The following is a 19,469-nucleotide window of genomic DNA, read 5'->3' as shown; positions in this document are numbered from 1 at the left end:
CTCAAAGACTATTGCCCCATTTGGGTTTCTTCTATCCGCACGGGGAGATTCGCCTCTGGGGTGCTTTCTCAACAGCTCCCAGTCCTGTTGGGTTCCAAAATAAAACTGGTCATTTAAGAGAGGGGTGACGCGACCCCTCCCCCGTCAGCTGCAGGCACAAACAGGGCAAGGATGGTGGACACCCTGCCCCGAAGGTGCCACAGAACCCTGCAAGGCTCTACACTTGTTGATTTTGACAAAGCGCAGGCCGGCTTGTGAGGCCAGTCACGCCATGCTGCCCTACCCGGTCCGCTCCTGCTGCATTTTCTAGTTTTCTATTCTGAGCACTTTTTGTGCCAGCACTGGGCAGTCGCAAACAGACATCCAGTGGGACCACCACCCAAAAGACAGCTGACTCCAACAGTAATGCTTTAAACCACTGCAGCTGCCATCTTGTTGCAGCCATGCTCCTCAGAATGGCTGGTTTTCAGTCTGCATCAGCTGTTGTTGGGGCTGCCAAACATTGCATCTGGGGCATTCCGCACTCGCAGACATGGGCTCACTACGGAGGAGGGACAGGCTGCCCACGGAGGACTCACCGGACATTCGCTGCCTTCTCGGCACAAGTTCCAACCCGCATTTTTTAAAGTGGATTAGTAGGCTAGCAACTAGATGCACAAGTTCTTGAGTAACCCTGGGAACATGTAGATGAGATAAACTACTTTTAACTAGTGAAGAGAATAAGGGATTGCACTATGGGAAATCAGATGCAAAAGGTTAGGTTGGTACGTTCTGAACTTCGAGCAAACATACATTAATGGACACTAGGGAGACCAGCCCAAACTGAAGGCTGCGCAGAAGGTGAGTTATAACCTACAGTCAGTAAGTTAAGTTTCCTCCTCCTAAAGGCAGCTGGGCGCTAAATATGAAGTACATATCAATCTTAAAGAAAAGGAGATCGTACTAGATGGGTGCCTAGTGTACAATTTCTCAGCCTCTTTCCCTCTCACCTGCAGATTCACCTTCTTCTATAATAACAAGAGGCACTTCCGGTTTGGGGGCCTTTGGTTTCCTGTTCTTTCGTACCCTTCTCCTGGGTTCCTTGTTCCCCTTGGCATCATGGGAGTTCACCTGTGGCTCCTCTGTTGGAGTTGCTCCTTCCATCTGCATAACTGGGCTTTCAGTTGAGTTGGTCTGCGAGAATCCTTTAGCTTCTTCCAAATGACTCAGTAAGTGCTCTGATAATAAGAAACAGACACCCTGGATTTAAAATCTATAGGCATTTGCTCATTCTAGACAAGCCAAGGCTTCATGGTCCTTGGAGGAAGAGGTACTAAAATATACATTTTTAGTTAATACATTGCAGCTTCCATTTTACACTAACTAAACAAATATGAATAATGCATAAAACACATACTAATGATACTGCCCTCTTACACAATCTTTTCTGAAGCGGCTCCCCTCTTAGGGTCATTTATTTCACTACTAGTCATAATCTAGAATGGTCCTCAATTTATAATGCTTTATGACCATGAAATGTACAGGTGAGCATGGGTCATCACGAGCAGTTAGCAACACCACTCAAGTGCTGTGTTTTAAGATAGCGGCCTATTCTGTCAATCTCATGTGTCCATCCATTTAATGAACAATAATCTTTCACTGAGTCAGATCGGGAAAAAGGAAAGAACAGGATTTTGTCAATTAGACTTTGAAAAGAAGTGCTGACTGGTTTTCCGAACTGCTCCACTCCATCTCTCCACTCCATCTCTCTCAGAGATGGAGATATGTGTCAAACAGAAAAATATAGAACTGAAGTATAAATGTGGAGTGCAAGGAAAAAAGGTCCAGATGTAGACATAGAATGTATTGCAGCGGACCATTCCTAGAAATAGAAAATGGTTCTCTCCGAGAACCTCCCATCTGGAAGTTCTTACGCAGGAAGGGAGTGAGTGAGGTGGGACACATTGGGAGAAAGTTGAAGAGCAACATCTGCATCAGGCATCCATTACTTACAATAAAGGCATCTTTTTCCCCACAGACTTTGCCCTTGCATCATCAGACGTTTACACACCAGTTATCAGCTCAAACAGACACCTTCGATAATATTCAATCCCTTGAAGGGAACCAGAGTTCCAGTTCCAAATGATCACGGTAGAACTCGGCCTTTGAACAGTGCATTCACTGAGTCAGAATGTCAGAAAATCTCCACTTATTGGAGGACATCAAAACATTTTGGAGATCCGTTTGGTAACCGTGACATCACAAATTATCAAACATGCAAAATTCCAAAGCAACCATTCTACCATCATTGTGTATACATAAGGGACAATGTGATAGTTCTTTGGGTGCTTGACAAGAACTTGTAATCCTAGATCTCAGTTATAACAGAGGACAGGAGAAATTGGTGCCGATCCCAGCTGGAGAGATTTTATGTTGCTGCAGAAGTCTGTGAGCGTCTTTGCCTAGTTTGAGTTTTGTTGTGAAGGAATATCTTTTTGGTAATGCTTGTTATTTGTCTTCAACCTCTAAAAAGGTTTGGGAAACATCTCCAAATCTACAGTATTCATTATTTTGTCTTCTGACGTGGCTGGTACAGAAAGATGTTCAAGTAAAAGGAAGACTTTACATATTTTACTGTACATCAGCACGAGAACTTCAAAGTGAAGAACTTCAAAGTGAAACCACAGAGACCATCCTCATGTGAACCCATGGCAGTATCCATGGGCAGTTAAGTCCGTCCGGTCAGCTGCCACACTGATGATTTGCCTAGATGTGACCTTCATTCTCCCTCTTGTGTAGAGAAGTTCTGCAGAGAAATTATGCTCCAATTCCCAAAGGTACCAGACCCATTGTTTAAAAACACCATAATATTTAATGTTCTATTACATAAGTGCTATTGCAGTATATAAAGTGCAGGAATTGTTGTGGCTAGTGGCCACACTAAACACCATCTAGTTATGCGACCCTAGTATTCTTTATTATTTTCTCTAATAGAAATCTTACAAATATACATCTCAAACGTCAAATTGTTAAGTTTAACAAACAAACTTTTAATGTACAAATGCATGTAATTCAGTCAACATTGCCTGTAGGTAAGCTACAAAACAAGGTCTTATATCAAAATAGAGCATTTACTTAAAAAAAAGGAGATTATAAAGTTTTCCATGATCCTGCTCATGGGTAGGACTAATTCATGTTTATAATCATTAATTGAGCAAACGTAACAGAGAACAAGAAATAGAGGAAAAAGACACCAAAAAAGTGATGGCACGGTGGGTGAGTTTTTACTAATGAATAGTTGTGGCTATGCCATATATGAAAATAGTTTTTCTGAATCCAATAAAAAGCAAAAGGAGGGTTATAACAATATCGTAGTAATATTTTGAACAACGTCTTTGCCTTTTAATTGGCCAAACATACACTACTCTGAAAGGATATAGTTAATCCTTGAATTGAAATAAATCTACAATGTAAGGTTTACTGAAAGAATGTCGCAAAAATTAATATATCGAGATTGAAAGGCCACATGATGCTCTCCATCAATTGACAGATATAAATAAAAAGCAATCCGTCAGACTTTGCAATGATACATAGGATGGGGTTTTGGGAATGAAAAGGCAGTGCACAGTAGATCCAGGTTGGATGCTAAAAACTTGAACAGTAATTATCTACAAGAATGTCAATGAACTTCCTCTGTGCATCCCATCCAAACCCAAACCTATGCTCCTATCAGAAATAATCAATAATTCAACTACTTTTACTTATGTGTGAAAGGCTATATTTCTCTGGGAGTGTTTTCTGGCATCCTTCTTTACCTGTCAGTCGATGTGGTTCTATAAAGGTAGCTGAGCACACTTTACATGTCCACTCGCTGATATCCGCATCCAAAGAGGTGCTGCGCTCCGTGAAACTGGTTTGCGAAGTACTTTGACGTCCTAACAAACACACAAGGCATCATGCCAATAAATACTGTACTTTTTAATTGAAAATAATATGGACTATAATGTTAAGAATCTGCATAGAATTCTCCAAATCTAAGTATAGTTTTCATCAATGCTCACCAATATACTCCACATTTACATGTCTGTGACAATTATCAAATCAAGTACATGACAAACAACTGGTGAACTGTATTGGAAAGTTAGTGTATTCACAATGTAAGTAACTTGATGCCAAAGTTGGAATATATATTTTTTTTAAACTCTAAATCTGCAACATTGTAAGAGATATGTACCTATGGTTATCACATGCAGTGGTCCACAGGCTGCACTACCTGAAAGAATTTCTGTAACTTTTTAAGTAATGGCAAAACACTTTGGCTGTATGCATGTGCTGCAGAAATGTGTGTAACCTGCAGGTGACAGCTTCAGCTTTTCATCCTTCAGATGTAAACAAAACAAGCACAGTTGTAAGATAGTAACATTTACTCACGCCTCTATCGAGTACAAAACAGAAAGAGCTAGGTTAACAAGTGAGATTTCTGGGGATCCTGGAGAAGTGAGTGGCTACTAAACAGTATCCTGTGTGGGTATGGTAGTTTACCATTGTAGTCCCTGGGTCACAATACTATTGCACTCCAACTGGATAACCAGTTACTTCCTTTGGGCTCTCAACTGCCTCGATGTAGCAATGACAAATGGTCAAGGTCTGCTTTAGGAGGTAGCATATGTTAGAACTCTGATACAAAGAAAATAGATGACACTCAATAACTTTATTGTCTAGGGAGCGCTTGGTCTTAAAGAAACAGGATATTTTATTTAGAGATCGGTAAAGAAAATAAATAGCATTTGCACACAAAAGGTGCTGGCACCAACTAATTTTTGGGGGTCAAGGTTGTCCTTATTACTTTTAAATAGGCATGTATTACAAGAAAGTATTTGGTTCAATTCCTACAGAGAATCCAATAGTAATTTCAAAGCTACAGTGCTCGCAAAATTGAATCAACTAATTGCTAGGGTTAAACAGGTTGTCCATAATAAAAGTGTAGAAACAGAATACCCCAAAAATAAAGTTCACTAACTCACTCCCTCCCACCAAGCTAGCTCCCTTAAATAAACAGACGTAATACATGGGCGCATCATTGAAACAAATGAGATTTTGGTTCTGGTAAGGGACATCAACAAAAGGTATTGGGATATCGAGTCACCTCTTGTTCACTCACACCTCCCCTAGGGAACAGCACACTCAGAATTACAATACGTTCTAGTGGGGCACACCCATAAGGGCAGGCCTTTCAATAGATAGCTCTCTAAGGTGCCCTAGACATATTAAACGTGTTTATATGAGTCTGTGAGTCCGTGAGCATATCTGCCATGTGCTCCATCGTTATAGGCGATGGGTGTGATTTGGTCAGATTAATGCTGAACCCCACCAAACTTTCAAAGCGGCTTAACTCCTCCTGTGTAGGTTACAAGGAAGCCTGGGGCAAGTGAAAGACACCAGGATATCGTCTGCGAAAAGCAACATTTTGTATTCCATAGCTGCAAAGTTGATACCCTGAATTTGAGGGGTTAAATGTATTTTGGCTGCAAACGGTTTGAAGCCTAAAGCAAATCATAGGGGCTATAGTGGACACCCCGGTCTTGTCCCCCGCACAAGAGGGAATGCGTTGGAGCGCACCCCATTGACTATCACCCAGGCTTTGGGTCCCGAGTAGTTGGCTTTAATCTTATTGAGAAACCATTCGCAGAAGCCAAATAAGAAACCAATAGGGCTGCCAGGTTGACTTGCTTTTTTTAAAATTCTTTTTCATTAATACACACAAAAAAAATCATAAACACATACATTAAAAACACTGGGTTGCATCCAAAGAATCTTTACATGAAAGGTACATCTTCCAATTCACAGAACACAATACCAATAATGGCCTACGGGTTCATGGATCCTCCGTCCGAGCTGGGTCTTCCGGTTCGACAGGAGGCACACAGATATCACCCCTAAACACATTCCAGGGCCCCCATATTTTACCCCATTTCTTGGGTCTCCCCCTGGCCATGTACACCGCCCGCTCTCTAAACATACACTAGTCCATGTCCTCCATCCATTTCCCAACAGTAGGCGGCTGATTAGCCCCCCACAGTTGAGCAATGTTACGCTTGGCAACAGCACACGCCAACGTTGCCCACATCTTTCCATGAGACGTGAGGTCAGTTGGTTCCCAAACATTCAGGAGACAGCGCCGCGCCTCTAACTCGAAACTCACACCCCACACCTCGCGTACTTTGGCATGAACTGCGGACCAATACCTCAGAATGAGGGTACAGTCCCACAACATGTGGAGGAACGTTCCAGATTCACCACATCCTCTCTTGCACCCGTCACTTGCAACCAAACCCATACGCACCCATCGTGGGCCGGTAACATAGCTACGATGGAGGACCGTCAATTGAACCAACCGGAGTCTCATTGGAATAGCGACAACCCTTGGTGAGGCCAAAGCCTCCCTCCAGTCTTCATCGTCGAGGATCAGTCCCTCCGTAGTCCATTGGCTTCTAAGAGACACAAGGGGATCATCAGTATGGTTAACCAGCTTCCTATAAATCAAGGAGATCGTTTTTGTCGGAAGGTGCCCATCCAACACTCGATCCTCCGGTGGGGAAGCCTCCGGGGGTGTCACTCCCCGAGGAATACCAGCCAGAAGCGCATGTCTAATCTGCATGTAGCGAAACCGCTCACTCCCCTGCAATTGATACAGTTCTTCCAAAATTTCAAACGGGAGGATCCCATCTTTACCCCACATATCTCCAACTCGGGAAATTCCAATGAGGTCCCATTTGTCAAAGGCTCTGGACTTCCATAAACTTCCCAGGCATTCAGCGTTCCAGAGAGGCGTAGCCAGAGTAATCCTCCCGTCCCACTTAAGGGAGCGCGTAGCCTCATGCCAAACCTGAACCGCAACCGCAACCGCCGTCGGCCCCACCAGGGGAAAACGCCCCCGTCTGGTATATAGTGCCCTGGAAAACTCCCCCCCGGGAATCTGACCTCTATCCATAGCTTAGCCGGGATCAAGCGTAGAACCATAGATGGCATGGTTAACTGCCGCCAGCTGCGAGGCCTAATAATACTTCCGGATGTTAGGCAGACCGATCCCCCCCGTCATACCACGGCAACGTCAAGTTCATAAATGCAATTCTGGGCCTACCTTCCCAAAGGAGCTGTCTCTGGAGAGACTCAACCTCCCTGAAGTACGACGGGGGAATCGAGTCCATGGAGTTTTGGAGCGCATATAGGAACTGGGGAAGAGCCATCATTTTAAACAGGACAGCACGACAGCAGGAGCGACTTCCACCGAACCACATCACGCCTGAGCCGAGCCAGAGGCGGCAACAAGTTATTGGAGTACCTACTCTGAGGGTCCAAAGATATAAAGATGCCAAGATACTTGAATCCCTCCGTTTCCAGGCTAACCGGACAACTTGCAGGAACCACTGGGGGATCACCACTTAATACAAAGACGACCGACTTCGCCCAATTAATGGCGAAGCCGGAATACCTTCCAAACACCTCTGGGACGTCTAGAAACGCTATGAGCGAGGCCCGGGGGGAGGTCAAAAACAACAAAATGTCATCCGCGTACAGCGATATCTTATCCTCGCACTCGGAAGTCCACCTAAGTCCCCTAATCGATCTGTCCCACTGGACCCATGCCGCAAGCGGCTCCAGCGCCAAGGCAAATAACAACGGGGAAAGAAGACATCTCTGTCTGGTGCCCCTTCCCAATGCAAAATCTGCTGATCTATGATTGACAACCACTCGAGCTAGGGGATCGGAGTATAAAAGATGGACCCAGAAAACAAACTCCGGCCCAGCGCCTAACTTACCCAAGACGGCAAAGAGATAAGGCCATTCCACTCTGTCAAATGCCATGGTGGCGTCCAAGGATAACAAAATCGTCGGCTCATGAATTTGTGATGCACCGCCCAACACCCCATGCAACCTACGTAAATTAAGAGCCGTATTTCGACGGGGCATAAAACCTGACTGATCCATGTGAATCAGTGTCGTGATGACCTTAACCATACGATTTGCCAGCAGCTTTGCTAATACCTTAGGTTCGGCATTTAATAAGGAGATCGGCAGGTATGAGGAACATTACGTCCTCAGTTTGCCTTCCTTGTGCAGGACAATGATATTTGCACCCCGTTGATCATACGGAAGCCGACCCCTGTCCCTACTCTCACTAAACATATCTTTGACATAGGGAGTCGATTTATTCGCGTTCACCTTATAGAGTTCAATGGGAAGCCCATTAGGGCCAGAGGCCTTGCCAGAGCGGACCCCCCTAATGGCCTGCGCCACTTTGTCATTTGTAATTGGGGAGTCCAGGAATTCCCGATCCTCCCCAGAGAGAGTGGGCATCGGAATGTCTCGAATCAAGTCCGCATTTTTGGATCCAGAGTAAGTACATTCGGCCGCATACACCGCCTTGTAGTAGCCAGCAAATTCGTCCGCAATCTCCTGTGGATCCGTTATTTTATCCGAGCAGACGGGTTGCAGCACCGGTACCAAGCGCGACGCCCAATCCCCCTCTCCAGCCAGGCGATCAGTTTCCCAGCCTTGTCCCCATGCTCGTACACCCTTCTCTGGGTATCCGCCAGTTGCGTCTGTGCATTATCCCGAGCCAAGCCCCGATACTCATCCCGAAGGAGGCGCAAGCGGTGCACTCCATCTGGGGTGGAGTCAAGTGACACCACCCGTTCCTGCGCGAGCAATTCTGATTCCACCCTGTCAATCTCAGCGCGCCCCTCCCTCTTCTTTCCAAAAATAAATGACAGCATTTCCCCTCTCAGAACAGTTTTATAAGCTTCCCATAGGGAACATTTGGAGTCCACCGTGCCTATGTTTTCCTGAAAGTATTGTTCAGCAACACGCACAATCTCCATCCTAGCCGCTGGGTCTCACAACCGCCAATCGCTAATAGGTGTACCGCTAGCCGCATCGCGCCCGCCAAGATCTAAACTAATCCAGACATGCAAGTGATCCGAGACTCCCCTAGCCAGGTGTCGCACCTCCCGGAGCCAAGCAGCTTGTGCCACCGGCACCAGTATATAATCAATCCTGGAAAGGGACTTGTGTGCCACCGAGACATGTGTATTGAGATTCACCGGGGTTTTTAAACTTCCAACTATCAATCATACCAGTTGTTTCCACAAAGTCAGCCAACCACCTCCGAGACTGCAACAACTCCCGGGCCGGACACCTATCAACCTCCCCATCCATACCAGCATTGTAATCACCACCAACAATCAGCAACCCCAGAGGCAACGTCTAAAAAATCTTGCTCAAATCATAAAATGTATCAGCCTGAAGGGCCGGAGGGACATAAACAGACAAAAAGGTCACAGTTCTCCCCTCCCAAAGCCCCCAAATCCCAGCATACATCCCCCTATTATCATTCCACGTGGCCTGGATGGCCAAAGGGAAGGAGTTCTTAATCAAAAGCCCAACCCCTCTCGATCCAGTCGTAAAGCCAGCATGCGCAACCAATTTATAACCCCCTCTGTGGAGTGCCATACACCGCTTCCCCATGAGGTGAGTTTCCTGCAATAATACCACATCTGGGGAGTGTCTCCGAATCAACTGACTAACCATGCCCCTCTTGATCTTGTCCCCAAGCCCATTCACATTCACATTCCAACTCAAAACGGAAATCCCACCCGTCCTTTTATCGGAGGACATCACCTTGCCAACAGATAACAGGATAGATCGATAGCACCCAGTGTAAAATAAAATAAAACAAAATACAATAAAACAAAAACCAACCCAAGACCCCCCCTCCAATACCCCTCCCTGCACCCCTATGTACGGCTTTCGCTCATCCCCAACTAGCAGTGTGCCTGTCACCCCAAACTAAGCTACGAAATCTAAAAGTAGAACACAAAGGAGGGCCTAAGAATCGACCCACCAACCAACCCCCCCTGCCCCAACTCCTGCACCAAAAAATTCCTCAAAGACATCGTGCACACAATTCTGCGGAAATCCAAACAAGACCCCCGCTGAAACACACCCCGGACCAACTATCCAAAGTCCCCTGCTGAACTCACGCTAAACCAAGTCATTGTTCCCCCTTATCGCTGGACTCCGGGTCCGGCCGCTGTAGACTATCCAACCAGTCCGCCGCCACATCAGGATTATCAAAGAACCAGGCCTTCCCATCAAGTTCCACTCGAAGACGGGCAGTAAACATCATGGCGTACCTCATGCCTTTGTCTCTCAGTTTTTTCTTGATCGAGACGAACCTCTGCCTTTGTTTCTGCACCGCCTGAGTAAAATCCGGAAAGAACAGGAGCGTCGCTTTTCAAATTCCAGAGGATCCGCTGCACAAGTCGCCTGCAGGATAGCGTCCCTGTCTCGAAAGTTAAGGACTCGGGCAATTATCGGTCTGGGATTCTCCCCGACCCAGGGCCTGCCGTCCGGCATCCTATGGGCACGCTCCACCGTAAAGAACTTACTGAGGCCCTTAGGTTTGAGGTGATTAAGGATAAGGTTCTCCACAAACAGATCCGTGGCCTGCCCCTCCACCTTCTCCGGGACACCCAGAATGCGAACATTGTTGCGTCGGGCCCGCCCTTCGTATTCATCCAGCCGCCGATAAGTGCTCTCCCTAGAGGACCGAAGATCACGTACCTCCTGCTGCAGATGGTTCACATCATCAATAAGGCTCGTTGTCTTGACCTCCAGTGATTTAACCTTCTCGTTCGCCTTCGAAAGGTCCGCCCTGATCAGCCCCATTTCTATCGACACAGTATCATGCTTGGTATCCAGAGCCTCCATCTTCTGGCCCAGGGACGTCCGGACCCCGTGATAGCCGCCATGAGATCTGTTAAGGTTGGCTCCTCTACCGCGGAGCGATCGTCTGCTCCGCCGCCAGGCGCCTTCTTAGACTCCTGAGGGGACCCCCTAGGCAGAGTATACCTGTCCAGCTTATTGGACTGCACCTGCCTACCTCCCCTGGTAGTCTTAGGCAGCTGCTTCTCCGCATCCGTCTTGGTCGCCATCTTGTCGCGCTCCTGGCATCCGCCGTCGGGATCCGGAATAAACCACGGGGGGTATCTAGCCGATCAATACAGTGACCGTCTCTCCAGCACGGTGCCGTCCCAATCCAGTGGCCCAGGTTCAGACGCTCAGCAGCCGAAGCCCCCGGGCCTGATATGGACGTAGGACCACATGAGCCACAGTCCGCCCTTCCAAACCACCGCGGGTAAAGGCCCCCCAGAGATGCAGGGCAGCCCAAATTGAAGGTCGCACTTCTGCTGGGCTCCGCCTGAATCACGGGGCCCGCTTCGTCCCAGTAGACCTTCAAGGCTCCAGGAGGCACATCCACCAGTTTATGGCCCACCTCAGGGGCCCTCTGCACACATGGTGAGACCGGCTGTCCCCCGCCCCATGCCACCAAAGAATCCGGGCGTGCCGCCTCGGCGAAGGCGTCTCAGGGCTCCCTGTCAAGGTCACACAGGCCAGACCCCTGTTCAGCTCAGGCTCCAGCCCCGGCAGCCACACCGCGGCCCAGAAAACCCAGGCTAATACTTTACTCCATCTCCTGATAATGTAACTAGCCAGCTCTGATGGCTTAGTGGAGTAATGCACTCACTGTAGGGGACTGTGTTGGACCTCATGGTCACATGTTGAAATCTCAGCAGGGCCACTCAGCCTTTCATCCTTCTCAGGTCGAGAACATGAAACCCCACACTTTAGAATACACCTGTTGAACTGATGACGTAATCGAGACCAGTCAGATATTTCTGCCGATGTATACTCTGATCCTCCAAAGTGAGGGGTCCACCACGTTTCACTGACTCTAAACGTTATAGTTTAGTTCATCTTAATAGTTATAGGGCGACAGATGCTTCTGTTCTTGAAGTATAGGGTGAGGAGGTTGGGGCCGTTGTCCCAAGTTATTAGTTGTTTAGCACGCAAAAGTTCACAGCATTTCAGCTCCACACCAGCACCAAACTGGCCCACAAAGGCACGCCAACAGATGCAACACAAGGCTAATACATCTCAGCTTCCAGGAAACACAACAAGCAGCAGACACCCGCAGTACTGCAGGCCCCTCTTGTTGACCACAACACAATAACTTATTGAGGTGATTCTCTCCATATCATGTCCTGGAACGTCAACGGCTTGCTGGATAGGAACAAAAGGACCGCAGTCCTGCGGCACGCCCAGAGACATGGGCAATCTCCGTCCCTTCCTCACAGGAGATGGATTTGATAGGTCCTGACACTCAGGCTTGACACAGGGCTCCCGCGGGGTCGCCATCCTATTAAAGCGTAACCTGCCTTTTGTACCTACTCAAATTACCAGAGATCATTACAACCGTTTTGTTGGCCCAATGTTATCCTATGAGGATAGGGAGCCTTCGGTTGGTGGCTGCTCACAAGCAGGTCACAAGATTGTGGGAGCAAAGCTCCTGGTATTAGGCTCTGGGCAAAGGGGGTTCCCATTTAGCACACAAAGTGCACCTGCATCGGCAGCTGGGTGCAAGGTGCTGTTTTGGATTTGGGTGCCCTTTGTTTTCAATTGGAGTTGCCGGTTTTGGACTTTGGCTGCAGGCTCAGTCCAGGAAGATGTCCGGGAGGAACCAACAGCTGGATAGGTAAGTTGGAGGGCTCAGGGACATAGGTGCACCTTGGGTTCTCTTCTCCAAGGCGCAGGGCGGCTGGTTGCAGGGGTGTCTTTTGAGGTCCGATTTCACCTTACCGGGCCACTTGCTGTTGGGGAGGGTTACTGTGCAGAGGCTGCAGGCGACGCCAGGGAGTCCTGGAGGGTCAACCCACAGTGGACTTGGACTCTGGCGCACTGAGGGACCTTACTGGGACCGGTGGGGTACTCTAACTCGGGCCACAGGCAACGGGTGCAGTGGTGGTTCCAGGCTTCGGGTTTCTTTGTTCTCAGCAGGCTCAGAGTCTGTTTTGGGAGTTTCTTTTGAACAGAGCTGCTGTTCACAGGAGATCTGGTCTTTGTTGAAAGCAGTCCGTCCTGCCAGGGTTCTGGAGGTCACTGGCTGCAGGACAAGGCAACTTTTGCTGCAGGATCTCTGGAAACTGCAGATGGGCCGTTAGGGCTGGGGCCAAGTCAGTTGTTCTCGGCCGTCTCCTCTGCTGGGTGTCTTCTTTCATCCTTCTTCGTAGGTTGCAAGAATCTGACTTCTTGGTTCAGAGCTGCCCCCTAAATACTGTATTTAGAGGCGTTTTAGGGGTCTCGGATCAGGAGCCAATGGGCTACTGACCTTAGGATGACTACTCTCTTGGTGTGCTCGCACTACGTGGAAGAGTTGGCACAATCCCTAATCTGGATTGGAGAGTGCCTGCCATCTGCAAGATGGCGGGCACTGAAGATTGGGCTTCACTTGGTCTCCCCCACCTGAGGGGTGGGGTTAGCAGAGGTGGGCACACCTTCTGGGCTGGCTAATTTTTCCCGCCGGCTAGGACTTTTGGAGAAGTGCTGTGAAATAAATGAACAATAAGCAGATCGTCTCGACTTTGATTTATTAAGGACTTTAATTTTGATGAACTAAGCTCAGGATACATCTCTTTTGCCATGCACATATTATAGTTGCATTTGTTAGACATTTTTCTACCATTACACCTTTTGAACCAAAACAGGCTTGTTGACTGAAAACAGATTGTAAGAAGAGAAAACAGTGACAGAATAAAGCTAAGGTGCTCATATCTTGGAAAAAACTAAGATGATAAGTGAAAGAAAAAAACAGCATTTTCAGACAAAGTAGCTTTTGGAGACGAGCACTGGTGTTCAGTGAACAGAAAAAATAAATGACTGACTGACTGACTCCCCCTTGTGCAGAGCAGTCACTGGAAGACTTAGAGTGACCATGCAAGTTCTCTTATTCAAAGCATATGTATAGCAACAAATCTCAAATCTGTGGCTCATCTTCCTAAATAAGCCTCCTTCAAGAAAATCAAAGCCTTTTGAAGCTTACTGGGTGAGTGAAAAGCCTATTACAGACATTAAGAAGGAACATTTGGCTGCCTTTCACATATTTCCTATATTTAAAGCCATCTCCACCTCACATTTTCAAAAAGATCAGAAAGTTTAACAATGAAGGAATTATTTTACCTATGTTGTTGTTGTTGGTCTCACGGGATTTGGACTTCTTACTTGTTTTAAGGGCATTATCTGGATGCGACTTAGAATTGCCCTCCAATTTCATGTCCTGGTTAACAATGACACCAAAACCTGAAATAGAATATTCAGACTCTTCAGAATCAGTTCTATTCTATAATTCATACTATATTCAAAGTGAAATCTAATATGCAATTGTAGCAGATTTGTTCACAATCCCATTCTACAAAACGCTCTAGACATAGGCACATTAGGCAACAGACAGCTCCTTACACGTTCAGCTGCACAGCTTGTCAAAAATAAGTGAAGGAGCAACCAGGCTCAGATGGGATGACAGCTGAGCTAGCTAAAGGAAACAAAGTAAAGTAAGGAAGTGTTGGAAGAAAAGATGGGGATAAAAGATAAGCAGCTGGGATAACTGAGTAAGCAAAGAAAGAATAGCAGGAGGAATGATCACCGAAACAGAAGGATAAGTGGAGGAACAACATTCCTTGATCTGTACAGAAAGCGGTTCTATTGTGCTCACTCTTGATTTTCTGACTTACTTTGTGTTTTTTACTGCAATAGATGGATGCACTAGACTCTACATCTGTGAGATCACTGTGATGCTCTACGCAGTATTGGTTTGCTGACCAGAAGAGCACAATGCTCTACAGAACTCTGGCTGCAACGCAAACAATAACCACATCCATGGATGGAGGCAAACACTACTACTGGGTGATAAGTCAACGACCACCTCCAGAATATTCAACTCAGTTTCCCATAACTGTGGTCCTCATCAGTGAGTATTCTGTGCAAGTATGTGTAGGGAGCATGTAGAACAAGTAGATTATGAATAGTGTATACATCGCAGGAAACACAAGATGGTAAAGTTCCCCTGTCATTTTGTAGATTCTCCGTTCTTTGTGCAGAGACTCTAGAATGGTCACCTGTCTAATTTCGGACTGGAATATGTACTCCACTCTAAACCAAAGAATAAGAGAAATTGAACTGTTTCCGTAAGCGGTGAGGTGCAAAGAGTGATGGTGAGAAGAGTAGGGGCAATAAAGCATAACACTGCCACCAGCGAGCACATTGAAAACAGAAACTTATATAAAAGGCAACAGAATAGAGCATAGCTCAGAACATGTATGGTTCAACGGTGGTGAATATCACCTGTGTAGTGGATAAACTATGCTGTTGTATGCTCATTAAAAGGAGGAACAGATAATCTGCAGAACAAGCATAAATGTACTGCTTTACAGGGTTGATGTGCCAAGAGGTGCAGTAATTATTCTTTGTTTTTTACCAGGAGAAGACAGCATAGCTCACAAGGCTGCTGTTAGTGAGCTCTAGTGGATGGGATTCAAGAAGGTTGAATGGCTGTGTCAAAAACTGGATTTTTAATTTGAGAGGATGTCTATCAAATTAAACACAATGTGGTTAGAATCAAACAGAAATGACTCTCCAATTACCAACTCATAACCATAGCACAAGCACAAATGTGTGCCAAATTAAAGCAGTAACAGGCAACATAAAGGTCCAGGACAACACAAATAATTCCCAAACCAATTTAGAAACAATTGTGACTGGAATATTCATGGTGTATTCATGTCCTCTGCTCTGCGTGACCAACTTTACAGTATCTGGTTTCCTGAGTTTTGGATTTTTGCCCCATCTTCATTTTGAGGTAGCATTTGCATGAAGGCCTAGGCCTGTCGTTTGACAGGAGTCCATTTCTACATGGGTCATGGACCTAGAGGTAGCCTCAAGTGTGCTCTCCAAAGTCGCAGAGGACTACCATCTCTGTCACAGGTTCACACATGTATTGCAGTGGTGGTTGCATACAGAATCTTTGAAAATTCCAAGTGTGATTAGACTCTTTACCTATATCACGGGAGTAGAGGCTTACTATCACACTAGTATATAGTTATGCTGCTACAGATACGTCTGGATCCTTAAGCTAAGATCCCAAGTACATTGGTGTATGTATTTTGCGTGTGGTCTGAGTGTTACACTCATAAGTGAGCATCAAAGTGAACAAGATTGAAAGGCCTGCAGGGTCCATTTTGGAAACCTCTAGCCTGTTCATGTGCACCAAATGGAGAGGAGAGTACTCTTCCAGACAGTAGAAGCATATTGCTGACAAATGCCCGGGTCTGGAGGAAGGGAACCTAGACACTGAATTGGGGAATCAGGAGACCGGCTTGTCCTTACAAGTTCAATTAGGTTCTTTTGATTCAGAGGGCTGCTGAATAGTATTCCTGAAACTACCACATGGTAGATGGTAGGGGTAGTCCGGTGCAGAATGATCACACCACTTCGTGCCTCTGTTATGGAGTGTCCCAGCCTGGAGACAACTATGCTATGAGAAGCATCACTCTTGACAAATTCTGAGCCTGTAAGACAGTCTAGGAAGAACACAAGAAAGGAAAACTGATCCAAACCAGTTCTAAAGGAGCATACAGAATACACACCCCCTGTCTGCCATTCCTGTATAAAATTGAGAACAGTTGACATACTTGCTGTTACAGTTGCAAAGAGAACCCAGGAGACTACTATACAATCAGAGTTTGTGTCTGCCCAACAGCCCTGCTTCCCTGAGGTCGGAGGACATAACCTGGATTCGGATATGGAGGAAGAGTAGTTTCCCTGTACTGGAATGCCTGGAAGAAGGGGGTTGGGAAAGGGAGCCATCCCTGCAGGAGGAGCTGACTACAGGTGTGGACAACAACAGTTAACCCCAGTGCTGGGATCCATCCAACAGACTCTTGAGAAGAGTGGGACTGGAGTGCCGCTGGCTAAGTGATGGTCACTTTCACCCATGAGAAAGAAGATTTGTGGTACTGCGGACGGGTTTCCAAAAGGATCCGCTCCATTACAGCTGTGACACTTGCCAGAGTGAGCCTGAGTGGACTGTGCCGCAGAAACTGGGAAAGCTGTGGCACCTGATACCGGACTTTCCCCTGGAGAAGAACAACATTGACATCTCAACCCAGGGAGTACTAAATGGACCAAAGATTTACACAGCCCAGTGGAGGGCGGCCCAACTGCAACTCACGGGCTGCCTGGTTGCCGGTGCTGTCCACTCAGAAGAGGACTGCCACCTTAAGACAGCTGCCCATTGCTTCTGCCTCCAGAACACTGCTATGCAGCTCACATTTGACAAACCAGGAATGGAGCAACCACCTGGCCCAACCGAAGCCAGTGCACCTTTTCTACCATAGAGGGAGGAAACGTGCCAAAGAAACAAAGCAATTATGAGAGACTGAGTGCTTGCTATTATCGCATAATCCCATTATTCCAAAGGGGAGGGTGCACAACCTTCGAGTAAGGGCGACGAAAGAGGAAAGCAAGACGTGGGCATTCTTGCCTGAAAGTAATAGCCAAGCACCCGTACCTCGAGTATTTGATACTTTTTGTGACAGTAAGCGCTTGGACGCCCAATGGGCAGCAAACGCGCTATATAAATAACAATACAATACAATACAGTAAATATAGTGAATAAAAACATTTTTTTTAAAACACCGCTACACTCCATAGTTTTCAGTTGCATAACAAATCAGCTGTATTACAAAGAGCAACTTCATTCATTACTAACATTCTGTATAAATTCATTAACATATTTCAACTATTATCTCACACACTACTGCCACCCTGAAGCCCACAAGGGAAAGAAAGTGAAGTGAAGAGATAGCAGCAGAAATCCCATACATGGCTAGGATCAATCTACCCCAGTCCCACCATCCCTCCCGCCATTTTGTCTGGGATCGACCAAATTCCTGGTGCCAGTTACATATCATTACCCTCCAAACCGTCAAAGTTGTTTTTTGAACTTTTACCACTCTGAGGGAATGCAGATTCACAGTCTACCTTCCAGCGGACCAGGAATACTATTTTTTGTATCAATTTGGCAAATTAAAAACCAAAATGCACAGAATTTGTTAAAAGACAATAAACTAGTCCATTGATAAAAATCGTATTGTCCGAAAGCAGAGCCACCACAACACAATGTAATGTTTTATTCAATTTAACCTGTCTCCAATTTCAATTTGATGGACCCTGTAGTTAAACTGCTGTTCTAAAAAGGCACACAAGAACATATGCTCAAGCATACAGAACACATGGAGGTACGGGGAAAGGTCAAGAGTTTTAAACCAAATGTGTGTAGTTATTCCAGTCTCATGCCCAAAGTTGAATTGGATAAAGAAGATCCTAAAATATGCTCCTCTATTCCTAATAATTTGGGGATTTTTTCAAGAAAGCTGCATGTCTGTCTCCACGTGTTTTTATCCTTGATCATATATGTTCTTGTGTGCCTTTTTAGAACGGAAGTTTAACTATTGAGCCTCTCATTTTGGAAAATGTGACCAGTGAATCAACTAACTTTTCCAAGAGGCCTTTCAACTCTTTACCAAGCTCACGCTTAAGGTTTCAAGTTTAGGGATAAAAGCTTAGAACATAACAAAGTTAGATTCCATAGCTGCTGAGGTAGCTACAATGATGAGGATGAGTTAAACTCCTTCCTCATCCCAGCCCAAAAGTCCTCTGTTGGATGCAGTCACTTTTCTGTTTGTACTCAGCAGAGCAAGGCAGGACGTTGTAGCCAACAATGGTTCCATGGGGTTAGATGCAACATTGTGTTGCTCCTGGGGTAACTTCAAAAGTAGGCTGAAAAAGTTTGCAAATGTATAAAAGTAGATTGTCTACACTGCAAAGCATTTCTACTTGACATGTGTCACTGCATTGGTTTTAAAACTGCAGCCTAGGCAGGACACAGTGTTGATATCTGGAGTCATGCATTTGAATCATAAATTTGAGTGGTGTAAATATTCACTGCAGTTCAAGCCACTGGTAACTTATAACTTCAAAGTCCTCATGCATTATGTGCAATAACTTACAATGGCCATATTAGAAAGTTAAATAAGCCAATTGGTTGTAACCAATTTTGAAGTACATGCTTAGCACCACAACACACTGAATAGCACTGAATGGCTTAGTCATAATATCACCAAAACAATTAGTCTATAAACAGTCTCCGGAGACCTCACAGAAAAAGGCACATTGCTATTGATTGGACCATCTCCACAGGGTGATTTGGGGGTATAATTCCTAGCTCTTCTGTTCATAGTTGAAGAGCAGCAGAACAAGATATCATAGGGGATAACCTACCGGCCACTTTGTACATAAGAATCATAAATTTATAAAGGCTCCTCACTCTCCCATATAACTAGCTGCTTGGTGACATTAGGATGGAGCTTGAGCTTGGCTACGGTGGTAGAGAAGAACTTCGGTAACAAAATTTTGAACTTTGTTTAGAAGAAAGAAAGATTGTTGGGTGAGGCCTCGTAATAGACTATTGCAGTTATCTAGTTTAGCAGTGTTGAGCATAATCAGTGAGAACAAGTTTTGCATGCTTTAACAGC

General features: G+C 45.9%; 1 protein-coding gene across 6 annotated transcripts in view; it reads right to left on the bottom strand.

Annotated features, from left to right (window-relative positions):
* Window positions 1-19,469, bottom strand: part of PRDM15 (PR/SET domain 15) — a 371,830-nt gene that overhangs the window by 244,406 nt on the left and 107,955 nt on the right. For 3 of the 6 annotated variants that reach the window (XM_078656805.1, XM_078656810.1, XM_078656807.1), the window contains exons 7-9: window positions 14,059-14,178; window positions 3,795-3,914; window positions 990-1,217 (exon numbers count right to left, since the gene is read on the bottom strand). In XM_078656805.1, the coding sequence (XP_078512931.1) occupies window positions 990-1,217; window positions 3,795-3,914; window positions 14,059-14,178 (468 nt within the window). The remainder of the gene's footprint in view (window positions 1-989; window positions 1,218-3,794; window positions 3,915-14,058; window positions 14,179-19,469) is intronic. The other 3 variants (XM_078656809.1, XM_078656811.1, XM_078656808.1) reach the window with 2 other exon arrangements.

This window comes from Lissotriton helveticus, chromosome 8, assembly GCF_964261635.1.
Source record: "Lissotriton helveticus chromosome 8, aLisHel1.1, whole genome shotgun sequence".
NCBI classification, from domain to species: Eukaryota; Metazoa; Chordata; class Amphibia; order Caudata; family Salamandridae; genus Lissotriton; species Lissotriton helveticus.
The sequence above is the reverse complement of the archived record's forward strand: the minus strand, read 5'-3'. Positions and strand labels throughout refer to the sequence as shown.